The sequence below is a fragment of the Dicentrarchus labrax genome, unplaced genomic scaffold, assembly GCF_905237075.1.
Source record: "Dicentrarchus labrax unplaced genomic scaffold, dlabrax2021, whole genome shotgun sequence".
NCBI classification, from domain to species: Eukaryota; Metazoa; Chordata; class Actinopteri; family Moronidae; genus Dicentrarchus; species Dicentrarchus labrax.
Genome location: NW_026136723.1, coordinates 12,866,753 through 12,887,364, shown reverse-complemented (window position 1 = coordinate 12,887,364; position 20,612 = coordinate 12,866,753). Strand labels below are relative to the sequence as shown.

Genomic DNA, 20,612 nt, shown 5'->3' with positions numbered 1-20,612 from the left:
GTTCATCATCCCTGCCTCAGCCCCTAAAGGAAATACAAGCCCTATATACTGTAACTACTCATTTTTTATTGTTCAGTGCCTTTTTACTGAAATACCATACATATGTATATCTTGCATTAAAGAGAGAAAACACATCCATCACTGCTCATTGCTGAGGCACAGTCACAGCATTATGTTATATTTTTATTGTAATCTGTGTAGGTAAGTGAGACAAAAACATTTCTAATTTCCTGCATATTAAATATCCGTTTAAAATAAAGTCGTATTCATATAATAATAGGCTTTATAGCTTGTTCAAGAGGCACAAATAATGAACTGACATTCCTGCCTGGGTTCTAGTCCACACTGTTGACTTTAAAGATGTCAAATGGGCTCTTATCTAAACTCTGACCACAAGACTTGACCTTTGAGGACTTTACTTGACTTCACTTTATAGGTGGAGATGAGAGAGGCACTAAAGACAGAGAGAATGAGTGCGATGGGGGGAGTGGTGGTGGGTAGGATCACTGAAATACAAGTAAATTATTGGTTTTGACTGATAAGTGTTATTTTGTATATTTTTATTATAACTGCACAAGTTACATTGAAAATACATGTATTTAAAGATGATATAAAATATACAGTTGTGTTTCTTCTTCTATTTTTTAAGCTTAAAGAATTTGATAGCTGCTTGTTGTGCCCCCTGACACCCCCCACCCCACCTCCATCTCGACGCTGCCATTTCTCCGTCTGTTTACCCATTTCCAATCAATGCGTGTCGTCATCAGGGGGGGGACCATCATGACGACTGGCCTATTAAGAATGACAGCTCGGGAGAAAGAGAGAGAGAGGGTAAATGGTGATCCCTCCCAGAGCTCCCTCTGCGCACTCTGGAGCGCTCCTCTCTCAGGGTCAGACCGGATTGCATCCCCTCTTTTTCCAGAAGCCTCTCCTTCTCATTGGGACGCAACACCCCCCTCCCCTCCAACCCATCCACCCACCTCCACCACCACTACACACACACACCCCTCCAACCTGAAAATCATCGTCTTGGTTTTGACGGCTCGCACTCTCCCGCGAAATCGGGGTTTTTAAGACGTTCTTGTGATGGAAAGCAGAGAGGAGATGGTGATGCTGGCGGAAGGAGGTCAGCTTGGCAAGAGCGGCACTAATATGTCGGAAACCATCGGGAGCCCCGTGCGAGAACCGCAGGGGAAGCCGGGCCACAGGAGCTGTCTGAGCCCCGGCGCTGCGCCCTACTCCCGGGACAGGACGGAGGTGATGGAGGAGAGCGCACGGAGGAATATGTGCGCTGATATGAGGCCAGTTGGCACGTCTTCCTCCGGAGAGAGGCACCGGAGTGATCATCGCCACAAAGACGGCAGCAGCTCAGACACCGAGTCGGACTTCTACGAGGAAATTGATGTCAGCTGCACGCCTGAAAGCATGGACTACCCAACAGCTAAGGGTAGGTTTGGGAGCTGCATGGCACTGCGGGTTTTTCTGGGAGTGCATGTTTGTGCTGATGAAGTTGATTGAATGCCAACGGGGATTGTGCCAATCAAAAAAATGTCAATATACACCAGGACATTTGAAAATGTGCATGCATCATATTTAAAAATGTAAAATGAAATCGAATTGTTAAATATGTCCTTCAGTTAAATACAGTTTAGCTTCAATAACAGCAATTTATAAGTGCAGTCGGTGCTGCACAGCTGTTCTGTCAAGTGACCAGTGTGGCTGGAAGCACGCTGAGGTGACACCCACAATCCAACGATGCATTTTCCTCTCTATATGTGACAATGAGTCACTTGTACAGCAAATCAGCATATATTATATATATTTACTGCATGACAAAGAAGGCCGGATTTTATGTAAACCACAAGCAAGAATATGAAGGGAAGGCCACTAACATGGGAATCTGTGGAGTGTCTACCCGGCATCTTCTAAGGTGTAGAGACTGTTAGCTGCAGATGTGTTTCATCCGATTCCTAAATTACGTGTAAATAATGTTATTAATATAGATATATGAATAATGCTGTTCGCATCAAACCAAAAGGATGTCAAGAAGACGAACGAATGACAACAACATAACCTAATAGTAATTATTTTATTTAGTTAACTGAAATTATGATTCAAACTATCAATATACTTTGGATAGATGTCATTAACAGAAATATTAGCAGGTAGTTAAGACTCCACAGAATGAAAGACCTGCCCTGGGCTATACATCAGGTAGGCCCTTATTAATAAAAGTGAAACACAGTGCAGTTAAAATAATGAAATTAGCCAAGTATTATTCAAATGTCACCTCTTAAGGAAATATCTTCTTAGATATGATACGAATGAAAGAAATAAAACAGGTTTTTTTTGCACCAGCTGAATGTCTTTTAAACTTATTGCCAGTTATATCTAATTAATTATTCTGCACCCTGATACAGGTCGAAATGGGGATTCTCCGGGTCACCCGAGTGAGACTGGTGCTGATCTGGGTTCGACTGTCCCAGGTCAGGGCTCTCTGTCCTATTCAGCGGATCAGATTCGCCGGTACCGGACAGCGTTCACTCGGGAGCAGATCGCACGGCTGGAGAAAGAGTTTTATCGGGAGAACTACGTGTCCAGGCCGCGGAGATGCGAACTGGCAGCCGCCTTAAATCTACCTGAAACCACAATCAAGGTGAGAGTGCCTCCAGGGAGCAGAGCTGAATCAGGCCTCCAGATAGAGTACATACAGGTCTATCAAAATCAGAGTGCTGCACAACCGGTTTGCGTTTAAATAACTGATTCCGAAAGTATAATTGTATATAAGCAGAAAACATTGCAAATAAAGCCAGTAGAGAAGAGTTATAACATGCAGACTAGTCATTCACTGGGAGAGAGGCCTGCATTTTTAAAAAAAATATTATTATTATATATTTTTTTCAACTGGTACAAGATTGTAATCGGTTTGTTTACTATTAAATCCCATATAATCCTCAAGTCTAAATCAAACAAATGCAAAAAATTCGTGCGTAACTCAAATCCAAATTTGTGCGTAAAAGCGGAACTACTATATGAGCAGCATATCTGCTTTTGTTATTATAGTCTGTCAGTGGGGGTTGTGGTTAATATTTGACCTGGTGTGTCTCTGTCCCAGGTGTGGTTCCAGAACCGCAGGATGAAAGACAAGCGCCAGCGTCTGGCCATGACGTGGCCTCACCCCGCCGACCCGGCCTTCTACACCTACATGATGAGCCACGCGGCGGCCACGGGGAACCTGCCCTACCCCTTCCCGTCCCACCTGCCACTACCTTACTACTCCCACCTGGGTGTCGGAGCCGGCACGGGTCCAGCCGCCACCCCTTTCTCCAACCCCCTGCGCTCCCTCGACAGTTTCCGGATGCTGTCTCACCCCTACCAGAGGCCGGAGCTCCTGTGCGCCTTCAGACATCCCTCCCTGTACCCGGGTCCAACCCACGGCCTTGGTCCCGGAGGAAGCCCCTGCTCCTGTCTGGCCTGTCACTCCAGTCAATCTAATGGTATCTCAGCCAGGCCCACCGCCTCGGACTTCGCTTGCTCCCCAACTAGCAGGACTGACGCTTTTGTCACTTTCACGCCTTCAGTTCTCAGCAAATCCTCATCTGTGACATTAGACCAGAGGGAAGAAGTGCCACTGACCAGATAAAACCAAAACAAACAAACTCTTGCTCTATATCCTAAGCCTTTACCATAAGCTTTTTAAACCTAACATATAATAATGACCAGGACTGAAACAGCATGAAGAGGTAGCCTGTAAGCAGTGCAAGCCAGCTTAAACTCGGGGCAAGATACTTAACCAGATCTTCAGCTATGTGACGCACAACGGATCTCCCATTACTGAAAAATAATAATCCCATTGCAGAGCCAGGACAGTAGGCTGAAATATGACGGCATGGACACAAAAGCAGATTTGATTTTTAGAAGATTAATTTGATGTGTGGTGGGGGGGGGGTTTCCAGAGAAACGTTTAAATCTCCCGTGATGGATGGCGTTAAGGTTTTTTATCATTACTTCTCGTCTCTTTACGCGTCCAAATCGACCTACATGTATTGTTAGTTACGCGAGAATGATGCTTTCTATCTCTCTTTTTAACAAGGGGATTTGTTAACAGACTGCGGCCGTCTCATTATAAAGCAGCTCTCCACACCGGGGCCCTCCACGGCGGCCCGGGCCGAAATGTGCAGATGCTAGTGAAATTAATAAGTGATGTATATGTACGACCCGGTGAATTTTTGAGTGTTGAATTAATGATAATACCAGGAAGGGATCGTTACTGCCAAAAGGTAACAAGGCGCCAGGGGAACGGATTACTACAGCCCGCACGGTTTGACGAGGAGGGAGGGAGAGGAGAAGAAGGACCCTGAAGAGGATGGAGAGACACAGAGGGAGGACAATCACAAAGGGGAAAAAAAAACGAAGTGAACATTTTTAAAGGCCATCAGTTTTCTCTCTTTATGATATGAGACAGTTCGAAAAACTTATGACAATGTGATTAATATATTCCTGTAGGTCTCTTTTAAAATATTAATTTCCCTCGCTTTGCACTCCTACAGTGGCACCAGTTTAGTGGGCTTTTGTGGAGAAAGTGGACTAACAAGTGACTGATTATGTTAGGTTTTTTTTGTTTGTTTTTTATGTGTTTTCTTTTTGTGTTTTTTTTTTTGCTGGTTTGTCCTCAACGTCTAATTTGCAATAAACACTGTCAAAGAATCAATGGAGCAATGAAGTGTGTGTGTCTTCTAAACGCCTTTATGAATTATTGAAATAGCCAAAGGCCCGAGTGCAGGCATAAGAAAATGAGAATTCATTTTTAAAAACGACCTAAAATGTTCCTTTAATCAAAAGAACAATAACAATAAAAATAACAGCCAAACAAGTTTTCCTCCCTTCAGATCATCTTATTTCGTGTGTATGCTGTTAAAGGATTTTCGATGCTCACAATTGTTCTAGCACCCCACCTTCCAATAATAACACTAATTTTGTTCTCAAGTGGTCTGTGTCAGAAACACCAGTGTGCCCCCATATCTCCTGATGGGACCGCTAGATTGACCGTGACAGTTAAGTGGTCCCCGGGCTCCGCTAACGGTCCTCATATTTTCTCTCCGACCACTTAATAGACACGACAGAATTAGTTGTCTGAAGATATTGGAAATGCACCGAGATCGATGATTCAGAGGGGCCCCGCCACCAATCAGCGGGATCTTAATTGGCCACATTTGACCGGGGCTGCGCAAATTAAAAGAGTTTTCTGAGTGTAATAGGATTGTGGTCCGCAGAGAGACACACAAATCACATTTTAAAATGGGTTTTCTGCGTCTTAGATGGGAGGGATCAGAAGTTATTGCAGTAATGTGAGGAGAAATAGCTGGCATTTAGCATGGGCCCTAAATCCACCTGGAAATTATACTGGCCAACTGCGTCATTGTAGCAATAATCTAACAAGCAAGGTTGCATTTTATTTTTTATTTTTCAAAGAAATAGTTTTCTTTTTTCAGATTTTTACATAATCCTTCAGTCTTTATACCAACGAATAATACATTAATTCAAATTATTCCATCCCATTGTGTCCAGGTTATCTCCTCTCTTCCCAAAATGGAAAACCAGACACCAACAATGTCCTTTAAAGTCACTAGATTTCCATCCTCCTCTCATGCTTTCTGAGGTAAAAGGTTCATCCTAATCAGACAGTACTGCACACGCACCGCACCGCAGAGCCCTCCCCCCCACTACTCCCTCCCGCACACACGTTTGATTGATGGCCTTATTAACTGGAGTTCTTGTAAGTGTGACCGAGCTGATTAAAATGCATATGTTTGGAATAATACACCGTTTAAGCCGCCCGGGTCGGGGCGAAACCACAAGGCAGATTTATGTAAACTATCAGCCGGTGTCTTTAAGCCTGATAGGGACACGGGTCATGCAGGAAAGTGGCTTTGGTTTGTGCATAATAAAATCGTACCATAAAATAAAGATGAACGGATCAGGGTAGCTGAATATTCAAAAAAAAAAAAAAAAAAAAAGGCGCAGTCTCTCCAAAATTCTGGTTTCATGGCGGGTTATTTTTAACAGCCTGGAAAGCCTGGAGCTGATTTTCATTTGGTTACACAGGAGCGGCTGCACTCTACGATCATCTTCGAAACCCGCGTCACACTGTGCCAGAATGACACATTAAAGTGAGGCAAATTACAACCACATTTACCCAGCCACGCATATGGATCTCCATCTCTATACGACCGAATCCTCAGCGGCCTAATCCAGCATCAACATGCCATTTAATCGCTGAAAGATTGCGTATGACTGAGCTTCAAGATATGATGGGCTCATAGATTGCGCACATAACTCCAATTACACCAGCCTTATAAGATCCTATTTGTGAGAATTGGCTCAGGGCTCCCCCAGCTCCCACAACTAGCACAAAGCATTTTGATAGGGGCGGTGCAGTGCAGCTGTCCACCGACAGCAAATTCAGAAAAAAACACCAAATGGATCTGTGGCTGCTGCTACCGCTGTTTAAATTGGATTACATCCTAATTTACAGGCCCTTGTCGTAACGCAAGGGGCTGGCGGAGGCGTGGACGGACCAATCACACAGTAATGATGATGAATGGGAGATTAATGCGCATACAAGCAAGACAATTTAAGCCTTCATCTGTTTAAATAGGCTTCCAATATCATTTGGAAACGGGGGTCACGTTAAATCAATCGGGGGACGCGTGAAAGTCGTTTTCGGCGGCGTCTTTATCAACCTTATTTACGGTGCACCGGAGACAGCTATATGCAGCTGGAAAATGGGCCGGCTGCTACGTGCTTAAGTGACATACAAGAGCAAGAAAAACAGAGCAGGATGGATTCAGGATATATATATATATATATATATATATATATATATATATATATATATATATATATATATATATAAAAATGACCTTAAATGCGCTTATTTTAAGCTGTTGAAATCCATTGGAGCCGAAGATGTTTCTCAGTGCACATTCATGTTACAATTTCCCCTTCTGGACCGAAAATGATCATCTTTAATTCAAATAAACTCACAATGTTAGGTTTTTGTAACAGAGGTTCTGTCATCATACAGTACATTGAGGGGAAGGCAGGATTTAAAGAAATAGTGACCAAAAAAACCCTTGCGCATTCAGAATGGATTTTCTCATGCATATCACCAAACTACAACTTTTTTCGTCTATACAGTTAGCCTTTATCGGCACAAAATGGTAGTTTGTGAACGACAAAAAAAACCCATTAACATCCTTCAAAGATGCACGTAGCCTATGTCAACTTTAGACTGGCAACACTACAATGTCTTTGGTAGGCCTTTATCCCGCGCCAAAACAGTATTTTGGCGGCCGGATGAGTCCCACAAGTAGCCAATTATCGCCCTGTTTCAAACATCGTAGGCACATTGAGGTGAAGGTGGGATTCAAACCGAAGGAAAAGGAAGTTAATAAAAAGTAATAAATGCTCACACATGCAGAGGGTGTGGGATTGGGCATTGGCGGCCAATACTTCTGAGGTTCCAACCATGGCATTTTTATTGCTTTTGGAAGTTGGAAAATACCATCTAGGTGGAACATAAAGTTTTATAAATAATTATTCTTTTAGTGTCTAACAGCAAATATCCACATTTTATATTAACCCACATTTTTTTTCTTTATAGAAGTACAAAGTCCTATAATTGAAGCAGTGACACACAATAGCCAATTATACAACACAAATCAATAATGTCTCTGCACTATACTCCCCTCCTTATTAATATGGTTTGCTCTTGGGGTTTTTAAGCAGGTGCGAATCTGCGAAACTCTTTGGCTGTATCAAAGAGGAGAGTATGTACAGTGTCTTTCTCTACTAGTTTTCAGAAAGATAATTATACACTTTACATTCAGTTCTCAAAAGCTTAAAACGGTAAGTAAAATGGTCAGCGTTCAATAGAAATTGAAAATCGATAGCTCTGCACAACTAATCCTTTGTGCATACAATAACATAGGCTTGGCAAGTCAATCAATTGACTATTAATTATCAATCTAGGGTACTAGAGCCCCCACTGTCTATTATATAGATCAATATAGCTCCACAAAACATTGAATCATACTTTATTCTGTTTTCATATGTTAACACTTCTCACTATTTTTCAAGATGGAACAATTCGGTTGTTAACCAATTAACTAAACCTTGTGACAAACAATCAATTTTACATTTATTTTGAAATATTTGAGGAACATTCTTTAACATGTGTTGCTGAGGAAGGAATGATCTGAAATGGAATCAATTATACTCTGAAGGAAAACGGAAACCTTTCACAATTGATGCATATTAAAGCATGTTCGGCAGTACCACCATTCTTATTGGCATGCAGTCATTTGTCTGCACTACCAAGAGATGTAATAATTTCTGAGCTATGTCTTGGGAAGTTTCCTATACCATTTGGATGGTCAAAATTTCTTTTGCACTCAGAAGAACCTAGAAGTCAACATTTGGACACAATTTATTTTCCTTTACAAAAGCAGTCTTGGTTTTTGACTAAAATATGTGCATTGAGCTGTAACACTTTAAGGCTGTTATGATACATTTTTAATAGACGCTGCAACTAATTCAGGACAACATAGATGGATGGTTCATATTGAAATAATGCACCTTGACCCGTCATACTAATTTCTAAACTATTTAATGGATTTAAAAAGATCTAAGACAATGCACAATCTCCTTTAATTCTCCCCCTGTTTTTGAGCAGAAATTGAGTTTTGAGTGGTATATTGTGACCACAGATTGTGGTCTTGTGTCTACAACTGAACCATGATGTCAGTGTTCTGCAGAGCACTAAAGTTGCATACACAGGCGCTGAGTACAATGAGATTTCTAATGTATATTGTGACAACAGGAAAATATGTCAAAATAGTTTGATTATTCATTAATTATTTTAAAATTAAAGGGTATGGACAGGGTTGGTTAGAGTGTCACCTCTTACAAAACGGCTTTTGGGGTGACAGATGGCGAACCAGAACTGTTTTTTTATTTGGATCAGCATGTAGTTTTCTCCTCATTTTTCTCCTCTTTTCCATCATTAGACTCCTCAGACTTAGAGCCATTTCAGACTGGGATAGATGATATGAGGATTTCTGTTGGGAAGATGGAGATTAGGGTATGGATTATAAATGTGCATATAGTGTGGAATTATACCAGATGTGGGCCTACTGTATACAAGGAAGTAACCATGGCAATGTGCAGTAGTAAAGCGCATGCAGGTGTTTAGCCTGATGCTCTATGGATTATGACCCTTAAGCAAAATGTTGATTTATGGACTGGTTGTTTAAGCCAGTGCAATATTTTTTTTTCCAGTTTTCACAAATTGGACACCTTCATAATTCACTTTGCAGGCACTCTCTGAAGTGACCCCAATCCAGGTGGATGCTTATCCTCTGCTGTGATTGATGGAGCAGGAAATGGAAAGAACATTTGACACTGATTTTTGCTTTTTACTGTGATAATTTATGCTGAAATTCACAGGTCACACAGAGGAATCTGAATTATTCTAATGTCTGGACATAAGAGGACACAATTCCAACTTGAGTAGTGGAGCATAAAAGTCCTTAAATGAGAAGTGAGGAAGAGTAACCATATTACTTTATTTTAAAGGTAAGATTTTAGTAATATTGCATTTACTGGACAGACCACAAGCAGAAAGCATAGGGACAGAAAGGGATAGTGTGCAACACAAGCATTATACAATGTCAATTTAAAGAAATCAATACCATGCTAATTTTAAAATGAATCTTAAAAGCACCCTAATAATTTTGTCGCTTGCAGGCTTTGTTTGGCCTTTGTTCATAATGCTGATCCATTCCTTTTATTATAGTAATCCTTCTTGGGAAACTCAAAATACTGAAGAAATCTGAGAACTAGCCAGAATTCTTTATGGTGGTGATTTGACTACTCACAGCAGAATTTGGAATCAATTTATTTAGCAGAAATATAAAGTTTACAGCAATTGGCAGCCATAAATTGTGCTATTCTTGTAACTAATATAATACATGAGTGATCTTTATTAAAATAATTTGAATTGGAACTGCACAATAAATTGTTTGATACAGATGAGAAATGATGCAATGACTAACGTATGAACAGGAAAAGCAGGAAATGCAGTTTTCATATAATTTGAATATGAGGACGCTGTCCCACCATAAGTGTACATTGTAAGTAACTCACACCCTGCTTTATTTCATTACATTCAGTTAGCAGATGCTTTTGTGCGAAGTGACTCAGTCCGTTCAACTTCCATAGCTGATCATGTTAATTTCCTCATTATAGTGCAGCCCATGTTTTCTCTCTTCCTGAACTGCATGACTCTACATCCTCATTACTTGTACTGATGCACAAATCCATATGGAGCCTCCTGTCACCGTGACAGCACTCTCAAGGTATCCATTGCAATGATAGTGGGTAGAAATCCGTTCAGTGCAGATCATTCAATGCAGCAAGAGTTTTAGTTCACCAGCCAGCAACTGTGGACAGAACACAAGAAGATAGTAAAGGCTTTAGGACATGTGTGTGTACATGCTCATGAAGCCACCAACCTGGAGAAAAGTACTACTTCAGATTGAATATCCGATGTATGACCTGCTGCTATATAATATACAAATTGCATGTACACATGCATTAGTGTGTGTGCATTTTTTAAAAATGCTGTTCCCACCCCCACACATAAAGAAATAACCACAGGCTTAGTTTAGTACTACAGAAGAGGCTGTACTCCTCAGCTCCTCCGATGTACAATTGTCACTTAAAGTCCAAGTAATGGCCACATAATGGCCAAGTGTCACTTTATTGATAGTGCTGGGAGGAGCTCAGTCACCAAGGTCTCCCAAAAGTCTTACTCAGCGTTGTGATGATGATCAACTTATTAAATTTCATTTGGTTGTTCAGCTGCTTTCCCCATGAGATCTTTTTTTGTTTTGTGCTCATGGAGCACACCACATCGTGCGATATTGTTTAAAATGATTTAATAAGCACTTTGTTTTACGACGGCGTGTTATTATTTTACGACCCTCTCGGCAGCCAATGGCTTTGCAGATCAGTCCAATTCTCTCCACACCTCATTTTATTTTACTGCACGCTGGCCACTTTACTGCTCAGCAACGGCGGTGGCTGAGGGCGACAGGAAAAGTTGTGCCCCTTTCTTTCCCAGAGAATCATCAGACTCCAGAGCGGAGTATAAGAAAAGGCCTGTTCCCACAGTCACGCTCATCACTCAAAATGCAGCATGTTGTCTTTTACAGTGAGAATGGGGCTGAGATGAAGGCTTATTCGATGTCTTCTGCCATGGTCAGCTCAGAGGTTTGATGGTAATTATATGTCTGTGTGGGCCGTTGGTGATGTGGATGTACAGTTGGAGTGTCTGCTTGTGTATGCCTGCCTGTTGGTCTGTGTACCTGTGATAGAGCACCTCATTGCTATAGTGATGTATCCTCATTATGCCCCCATCCCATGACCGTCACACCCAGCCTACTGGTTCTCTCGGGGGAACAGGAACGGGGTGTCTGGGCTTCCCCTTCTTTCCGCTCCTCCATCTCCCAACCCCCTGCCGTTCTGACTCAACCCTTCCCATCCCCCAACCTACACTGGCTGAAATGCTGAGTCGTCCTACTGACCAATGGCTGCAGTTTGGCGATGCTAACTGAACATGAAATGCTAACATTTGGGAAGTACTCACAGCTGAACTGAGGGTCATGTGGAGTGACATAATAAAGATATATGATAGAACATGGCTTGCCCCAGATGTTTTCTTAAATAAATTCTAGTGGGGCAAGAGGTTCAACTGGCTGTCTGATAAACCCTCCTCAAAACGGCAATTGTCCAGTTAGCTTAGCAACCGTTGCACAGCAGAATTGTCAAGCTATTGGATTTCTTTGCATGTTGAGGTAATGATGTGTGTTTCTGTTGTAACTTATCTGCAATTATTAGCTAGACACAGTGGTAACTGACTTCCAAGACCAAGGAGCACATCATTAATTACATTAGTTGGTTGTGTTACAGTTTACATTTTAAAAACGCCCAGCTACTGTATGAAATGCGGTCCTGGATGCTATCAGAGTTTACGTTAACGTTAGCAGCTCTGTCCCGCTCTTTACTGAATTTGGGGAATACAGTTTGACAAGTATGACGGTATGTATGTTTTTCCTTTTTATACTTACTCATTACTCATCTACAGTGAAATACAAACACATGCACGTTCTCTATTTCCATGTCTTGTCTTTTTGCCTGGGACATGTTAGCTTTAGCTGCAGACCATACTGGCTAATGCGTGTGCCCATCAAGTGCATAATTAAAGGTGGGGTAAGCATAATGTGATTAAATCCAATACACCTTTTTCAAATTCAGCAAATGTCTTCTCACAGTCTGCTGGCTTTCTGGTTTGCCGTGATATGCTGTTGTGATGTTAGTTATAGTAGCAGGAGCGTTGAGTATCGCGGTCTGGATCTGGTGGGCTGACTCTGGGAAAACTGTCTCGTTCTCTCTGCATGTTAGCAACAGTTTGCTAACCCACAATGTAGCTAATGTTACATTAATTGCTGCGTCGTTGTTCACTTATATCATAGTAGTTTTTATTTTGTTTTAGTCAGCCAGAAACATTAGTTAATTAGCTAGCTAGCTACAGCTGATACAATTTGTCAGTCACAGTTGGCCAACGGCTAGAAACTTAGAGATTTGTTTCAAAAATGAGACGTTTGTGTGGTAAATCGGCTGCCATTATTGTAAACTCGATGCAGATGTTCAGGAACGGAAAAGGTACAGGTCTAGCAGCAGTAACTAAGCAGGTCGGGGCTTAGCACATGGTCAGTTCCCAATGCAGCAGCTCATGCTGAAGATGTGCAGTTCATACAAGGGTCTACGAAGCTGGAACAGTGTGGTGTATGAATGTGTGTGTGCTGAGGCAAGATAAGTTTGGGAGGTAAGGTTACACCATGGGAAAGGGAGCAGTGGAGATAGTGGTGCCAGATAGCGAGGGCATCAGAAGAAGAGCTAAGAGCCTGTACTTAGTGCCTTAATGGATGATTTGAAAGAGCACTCATACTGTTTGGCTAGGAGCAGACCTCCCCAAAACTATAAAACCCTTGTGATTGACAAAGGTAGAGGTGGGGTCAGGTATGAGTGTGTGTTTGTGTGTGTGAATATTGCAGGGGATATATATATTTATATTCAATGTCATTTGAGCTATTCTGTATTCTTTCTAGCTATTTATCGTTTATTTTCAATATTTGATTGTTTCATTTAGAGTGTGATGATAGATACATTTTTTTTCCGGGTTTCCACTTTGGTTAAGAGACTGCAAAAGCTTCAATTAAAAAATCAGATTTTTTTTTAATAATTGCATAATACATTGCATGGCATTTAATTCAAAATGTAGTCAAGACTATAACAATAGAATTTTATGACTGAATTTGAAGAAATACAGATTTCTCTTTACAGCAGTCAGATCAACATGAAAGCAGTTAGTGAACAGACGCGGATGAATGGCGAGCCAGTTTAATAAGACAGACAGGCTGACGCTGACGGACCTGTGGCGTCTTCAGGTTGACTCACAGACCAGGAACCCAGATTAAGGGGGGAGAGGGCGTAAGGACGGATTCCAGTTTTGGTCAGCTGAGGGGGTGGAGGGTGGGGAGGGGTAGAGAGAGCGGAAGAGCTGAGGAGAGGCAATAGGGAATCGATTTAGATCAGTTTGCTGTGCTTAGGAAGGAAGAAATGAGTAAATAAAAAAGAAAATGAGAGGAAAGGAAAATGAAGAAGAACCATGTGGGAGCGAGGGCTAGAGAGATCAAGAGAAAGATGTAGGGTAAGGAAGGAGGATACAGTTTATGGTGATGCTCTGTTTGTGACGGCTGTCTGCTGGATGAAAACAGGGCCTCTTTAACTCCTCGTGGGTTAATGGAACTTTTATGAGTTTGTCCTGCAATCATGTAACCCCTGGTGTCTCCTTTCCTCTCTGTTTTTTCTATCTTCGTTCTTCTCTCTGTGTCTTTTTTCTGTTTTCCCCTATCGCAGGGCAGATCAGAGGTGAGCCGCTCCCGTGTTTCTGTAAACACTGCTCTCTCTCTGCACTGGGTTTATGAGGCAGGACCAGTTAGGAGGGACATCTGAGACAGTGGGTGACTCACTGCTCTGGCTTAGCTTACATTAGGTAAAGACTTGTTTAGGCAGTGGTTAGTATGGACAGGTGGAGAGTATGGACAGCAGCAGTATAATGGCTTCACAAAGGTCTTCTTTCGTCTAACAATTGCCTTAGCCACTGTGAGAAATAATTGGTCCGAAGTTCCAGAGAGCAATGGGTGTTTAATTAAAAATAAAAAGTCGTTTTGGTTTATTACAACAACCACATTTGCAACCCCAGACACCAAGACTTCTGTGACACCACTCGCCCAAACTCCACAACTAAAAACTCTTCCACCACTTGGATAAAAGCAGTTAGATGTCTGACAACACAAGGTGGATTAAGTACAAGGGATGTGGGGGTGTCTGTAGGTGTGGTGGATTGATGGAGATTGGCGCAGAAAGGCGATGGGAAGCGGACCAGGTTCTCCCCATCATAAAGCACGGCTGAGGGATGAGAGGCTGCGGGCCAGACGCAACTTTTAATGCCCTGCCATGACTCACGCTGACTGTCAGTAATGAGTTTTATTCACTTCCATCATTTGAGTGTCGATTGCGATCATGGGGCTATCTGAGAAGCATGATTGACGGAATGGAGTCAGATGTGTGGGGTGGGAGAGTGGGATAAAGGAGGACAGAAGGGAGCTGGACACTGATGCTGGTGGTGTTGGTCGAAAAAATTATAAGTTCAGAGCAATGCGGAGGGAAAATACATCAACATAGTAATTGGAGGCTCATTCCACAAACTAGAAAACTAATCTACAAGACTGAATTTGCCTCTCATATCCATATCTTGCCATCTCCCTAACATTTCTCTCTGTATTTCATTTCTCGTGCACCATTTCCACTTCCCCTTTGAGTCACCAAACCCCCAAATGATATGCCCACAACAAAAGTCATCACAGCCTTTGATTGTTTCTTCAAAACTCCACAATACCTTTAGGGTATAGCAGCTCCTGAAGCACATGGTCAAAGACAGGCAGTTTAAAGATTATAATCAATATTGATCCCAGTTATAGAGTGAGTGTGAGGCGATGGTAGGAGGAGAGGGGGCCCTCCTCACTCTGTCTGGATGTTTGATAGGATCAATGAGCTTTAGAGGAGCGAGAATGGATGGTTCCTTGTCTGTAGGCTCAGTGGCGGTGACAAGGCCAGAGAGATTACACGACCTCTCTCATATCTCTCTATTTATACCCTTTTCTCCATTCGCCAATAACCTTTTTACATTCAAACGGTATAACGAACATGCATGTAAAAATGTACGCATTAACAGCGTCTGTCGGTCTATGTGTGCGAGTGTGTGTGCAGGGGAGATGCTGAGGTGATTTGAAATGAAACAAGACTTTCACCCACTCAAGAGTATTGATTTGGAGGCAATAAGGCGGTAATCTGCTGGGCAGTTACATTAGGAAGACATGACACACACACACCTTCTCCTTTTTTATAGACTGAGAACATCAGTCGTAAATTACGGAGGGTGCATGCACACCAAAGCCCAGATACCTGCTTTTTCCACAGTGGAATAATTAAAACAGGAGGCCTTATGAGACATTTCTTTTAGGAATGGCACAGTAAAGACACAACCCAAATGTGAGGAGGCTTCTCAGAATAGCTGAGGATGACTGTTGAGGTCTGGGCGTGGAGGAAAAGATCTGTCCCAATCGGTCATGCTTACCTGTGACAGTAACAGAGCTTTTTCTATTCTAATAAAGCCTGTCCTCACTATATTTACCTGCTTAGCACAGTTCAGTGCTCTGGGGCCACTGTGACCTGCCTACCCCTTCCCGTGTTGGGAGAGAGACATAATGGTGACTTAGCACCTGGACACGTCAACGATATGTAGATTCAGCAATGTTGATACAGCATCTGAATTGGCAGTGAATGCAAATGTATTTGCAGCCCAGAGAATGGGGAGATAGTTCACTGTGTGTGTGTGTGTGTGTGTGTGTGTGTGTGTGTGTGTGTGTGTGTGTGTGTGTGTGTGTGTGTGTGTGTGAGGGCTTGCGGTGCAAAGCATGAGTGAGGGAGATGAAGATTCAGCTGTGTGGGTGAGAGTGTCGGATTAGAGATGACAGCCAAGACCGAGGAATCCCATCATTCCACGTCCAGGGAGCGCTCCATTCAGCCAGTGACACGGCCCTCTGGGGTGGGGCAGGAGGTGGGGGTGCCAGTTACGCCTTGTCAGGGGGTGTTATGACCTGATGGATGTGACGCTACGGGGATGCAGAGAACACCCTGAATATTGCCTCTCACACACACTGTCATCCGAGAACAGAGATGGGCATCGCTGACATCTGGGCTGCAGAACACAAAGCTCTTCTGTCGGTTTTTCTCGTAGCGTCTCTTTGTTTTACCTCGTTTCTGTTTTACTGCATGTTCCAGTACATAGACAGAACTGCAGAAATGCACAGGTGAGCATACACATTTTGCAGGATCCCACATGACAGAGCTGAGCAGTTCTCCACAACTATCATTGAACTGCAAAGCCCCAAAGTTGCAGCTTCTTTTAATAGACTGGCATAATAACTATCCATCAACTCAGCCAGCCAACCGTATCTCTCCCTCCTGACACCCACAGCCAATCGGCTACCTCGATATTTGAGAGCTAATTTGTCACAGTCAGCAGCGTCCCTCCCATTTCTTCCTCTCCCTGAAGTGAGTGTTATTGTCATCCCAAGTCTCGGAGGATGGTTTTATCATTCCTGCTTAGTACAGCGCTGGGACATGTGACATACACGCACACACATTCACAGGCATCTTTCCACCAACACCAACTACTCTGCAAGCTTGTGATGCCTCTTTTATGAGCATTTAATTTTGCTCCTCTTTTTCTCTCTATATATTCCTCACACAGAGACAATGATAGCCGAGTGTGTGTGTGTGTGTGTGTGTCTGTGTGTGTGTGTGTCTGTGTGTGTATGTGCTGCTTCCCTCCACTCTGCTCTAAACGAACCAATTATGGGTGTTTATGTAGCTTTAATGCGTGTAAGCGTCAGGAGAAACATTGCACCGCTCACCACCTAATCAATGAGGCCTTGCATGCTACACCAGCTCTCGCTTCTCTCCTCTCACTCGTCCTCTACCACATCATTCCTTCCTCCTCAGCCCCCTCATTTTAGCTCTCTCTCTCTATTCGTCTTCCCCCTCTCGTTCCTTCTTTGTTCAATTAGCCAGAGACAAGAGTGAGGTATCAGGTCAATTGGCCATGAAGAGAGCTTTAAACAGAGCAAGACGAGGCCGTCACAGAGTTGCTATGCTCAGGACAGCGAGAGGCTGGAGTTTGGTATATTTACAATGAATACCGAAATCTTTCATTAGCATTTTAAATGGTGCTGCAGTCGTTGTGTTTCAAAAAGGTCTTCTCTTCTAAATCAGGAATACTGTGTAAGGGAAGTGGTGTGAACCTGTACTGCAGATAGTTTCTGATGGCTCTATTAGATGGATTTAAATGCCAAGTCTGGTGATATTAAAAATTTCTTTACTGTGAACTAATCCCACAAAAAGACCAAAACCAACGATGAACCGATGCTACTAACAAGTACTGATACAGCTTGTTCCTCCTCCATTGTTGTCCAAAAACAATTGGGTCTCTGTAAATAATGTTATAAGGAGTACAGTCTACTATTTTGAAAAGTGTCCTGAGATAACTTCTGGCGCTATACAAATAAAATTTTATATTTTTAAGATTTATTTACACTTGAAACTGAGAGCCACAGACAGGCTGGGGAAGTTGGACAGCATTCAGACTAACGCAATTTTAGTTTGGATATTTTCATGAGATTTGTTGACTATAACAAATACATAGAATAATGCCAGCCTTATCCTTTAAAACAAAATGAAGGTGGATGTTTTACTAACCTAAACACATCACAAAATATTGGAAATTTTGGTGTTGAAAATGAGATTCCGGTCCCTTTAGCTAAAAACATTTGTCTTTACCCATTCCTGTATTCAATTTCATTCAGTTTTAAAGTTACTGTATAAAGAGATGAACAAATTACTGAGCATCAATCAACACATTTAGTCTCAGTCATACATAGGTCTACATACTGCATAGTTCAGGAAACAAACAAATTACTGCCCAAATAAAATCAAACCAGATCCCTCAGTTTTTGCCATTGGAGAACAGCCACATTGATTCTGACTGCTTTGACCTGTTGTTTTATCCAAACTTTTTGTTTATTTTCTACTTTGTTTAGCAGTGCAAACTGTTGTAGGTACAAGTGGAACTATACATTTTGGCTGTTTTTTCTGTGATTCATGTGCAACTAGCTCTGTAGCTTTAGCAACACCCACCAGCGTGTGGAAGACTCTGGCAATGAGAGTACGGCAGAGTGCGCAGAGGTAGGCAGGTGGTTAGGTTAGGTTAAATTTGGGAGGAAGATATCACTGTCTTAGTGTTTACCTCAACTTAATTGGCATTGCTTTCACAAGAAAGAAAACTGAAGTAAAAGAGTTCCACAGTCTGATGAACCACACTAAGAATGCTTGGTGTGAACTCGATCCTGCGGTCTCCCTCATGGTGCTGTGGTTGATTTTGTTACAGTTTATAAATTTGTTTGGATACCAGATCTCATTTTTCACTTGAAGCCATTATTACCCCACACAGATTAATCCACAGAACCTCATACACCTTTCCAGAGCTTGTTGTAAAACATAATGTGTTACTCCCCTCTGACTGCTAAGCCGGGCTCAGACTAACTTTTCGCTGTTCTCACCCACCCTCACCCACCCTCACCCATTACAGTTCTGAAGCAGCACCAACAGCCCCTGGAACCGGCCTCAAAACTACCTTCTCCACTGGCAGAGATGAATGTGGCTCAGTGGGAGCTGCACCCCCCTGGGTATTTAGGGCCCACCCTGGTGGGTCCGACGGGGATGGCAGGGCCGGAGCCCTGTTACCGACACCGGTGATTATTTACCGGGCCTGGGTCTCTGTGGGAACCGGGTGGTGATGGATTCTGACGGGGGCTGATGATCACTCTTCCAATGAGAGTAATTAATATAATGAAGAGCTACTGAGCATGTGCAGTAGTGTGTGATGAATAGAGTGTGCATATTGTCGTTACTCACAGGTGACAGAGGGTGTGTGGGGGGTAATATGAAGAGGGAAGTGTAGTGTAAAAGAGGAGGAAAGGGGCAGTAAGAGAAAGCCATAGGAAAGTATGAATGAATCAATATAATGTTGGAGGATAGCTGGAATGTCTGAGAAATCAGGGGACATTGATTAAACTATTTGCAAGCCTTTGAACACCTCATGTCCAGCTTGGAGTAAGTTACAAAGGCAGGAAAAGTGAGTGAGTGAATACAAAATAGCAAGGCAAGTCCTTTCTCCCTCAGATGTTTACTCATATTGTTGAAATGCAACCTTTTTAACCAGGAAGTGTATCCATGTTTCACAACAACTCACTACACCCCCATAGATATTCTAATGAGGGCTTCATAGTTATAATTAGCTGCTGTTATGTGCCTCGCTGTCGTCGTGACATGTTATGTGCTGACCCGCTGTCTGCAAAAGAATTATCTTCACTAATGAACCTAAGCGGAGTCAATGACTCAGGATAGGGGAATGTTGTCTACAAAACAGGAAAAAGACTTTGTGTGGGTGCGCTGATGTGCAGACGCTGTGGGTGTGGATATGGGCTAGGGCTAAATAGCCTGACTATTATTGGTGGGTTCATGTAAAAGATATCAAGGCCACATTACTACACAGTGAGACAGTGGCTCGTTACGCACCGCCGGGTTAGCTATTATACCTGCTAGATTCCAGCCACTAATTTAGCCACATGCCACTTAACGTGCGTTTGATATGAATCACGGGGTGCTTAGAGGAGCCTCGCCTCCCCTCCCTGAGCTGTGACCCCACCGCTCTTACCTCCTTTAAAGAGCGCGTCGTTAAACAGGCGAGAGGATCCACCAGCAGTTATAATGGTGAAATAATGAACGCTGTTGCCTCAGGTATTTATCACAGCAGCAGCTCTCAGAGCCGAGGTTGTTTTATTCTCTAAATGGCAGAGGGGGGTGGTTTACCAGGCGGGCAATTAACTTCAAAGTCTGAGAAAACACCAGCAGAAATGGCAAAGATACAAAACTTGATAAACTCTGTATAACATACTTAAATTCATTTTTGAGACTAGTTTATCTCAGGTTCATGTGGGTGTCTCAATAGTATCTATGATCAGGATATCTCTCAGCTAAGTATTGTAAGTATTATTCAAATCCCACAATACAAACACAAATCCTGCATCAGACTGAACTCCTGCTGACACATCAGACTGGTGTCATATCCTGGTGTGGACACAATTCCGTGTGGTGTGTCTGGTGTCCCGCCACTGGGTGCCTGGCTGAGAGGGTGAGGCCCTCCAGCTCAGACCGGCTGGCTCGGGACTCGGTGGGTCCTTCGGTCGCTTGAGTCCCCTTCAGACGTCAGTGCAGGCCGGTCTCACCAAGGCTCCTTTACA

At 42.7% G+C, this 20,612-nt stretch overlaps 1 protein-coding gene across 1 annotated transcript; it reads left to right on the top strand.

Moving 5' to 3' along the window:
- Positions 1-844: 844 nt before the first annotated feature.
- On the top strand, positions 845-3,934 carry evx1 (even-skipped homeobox 1). Its single transcript, XM_051390038.1, has 3 exons — positions 845-1,447; positions 2,421-2,656; positions 3,116-3,934. Exons 1-3 carry the CDS (start codon positions 1,087-1,089, stop codon positions 3,641-3,643), a joined length of 1,125 nt encoding a protein of 374 aa, XP_051245998.1. The 5' UTR covers positions 845-1,086; the 3' UTR covers positions 3,644-3,934.
- Positions 3,935-20,612: the final 16,678 nt, after the last annotated feature.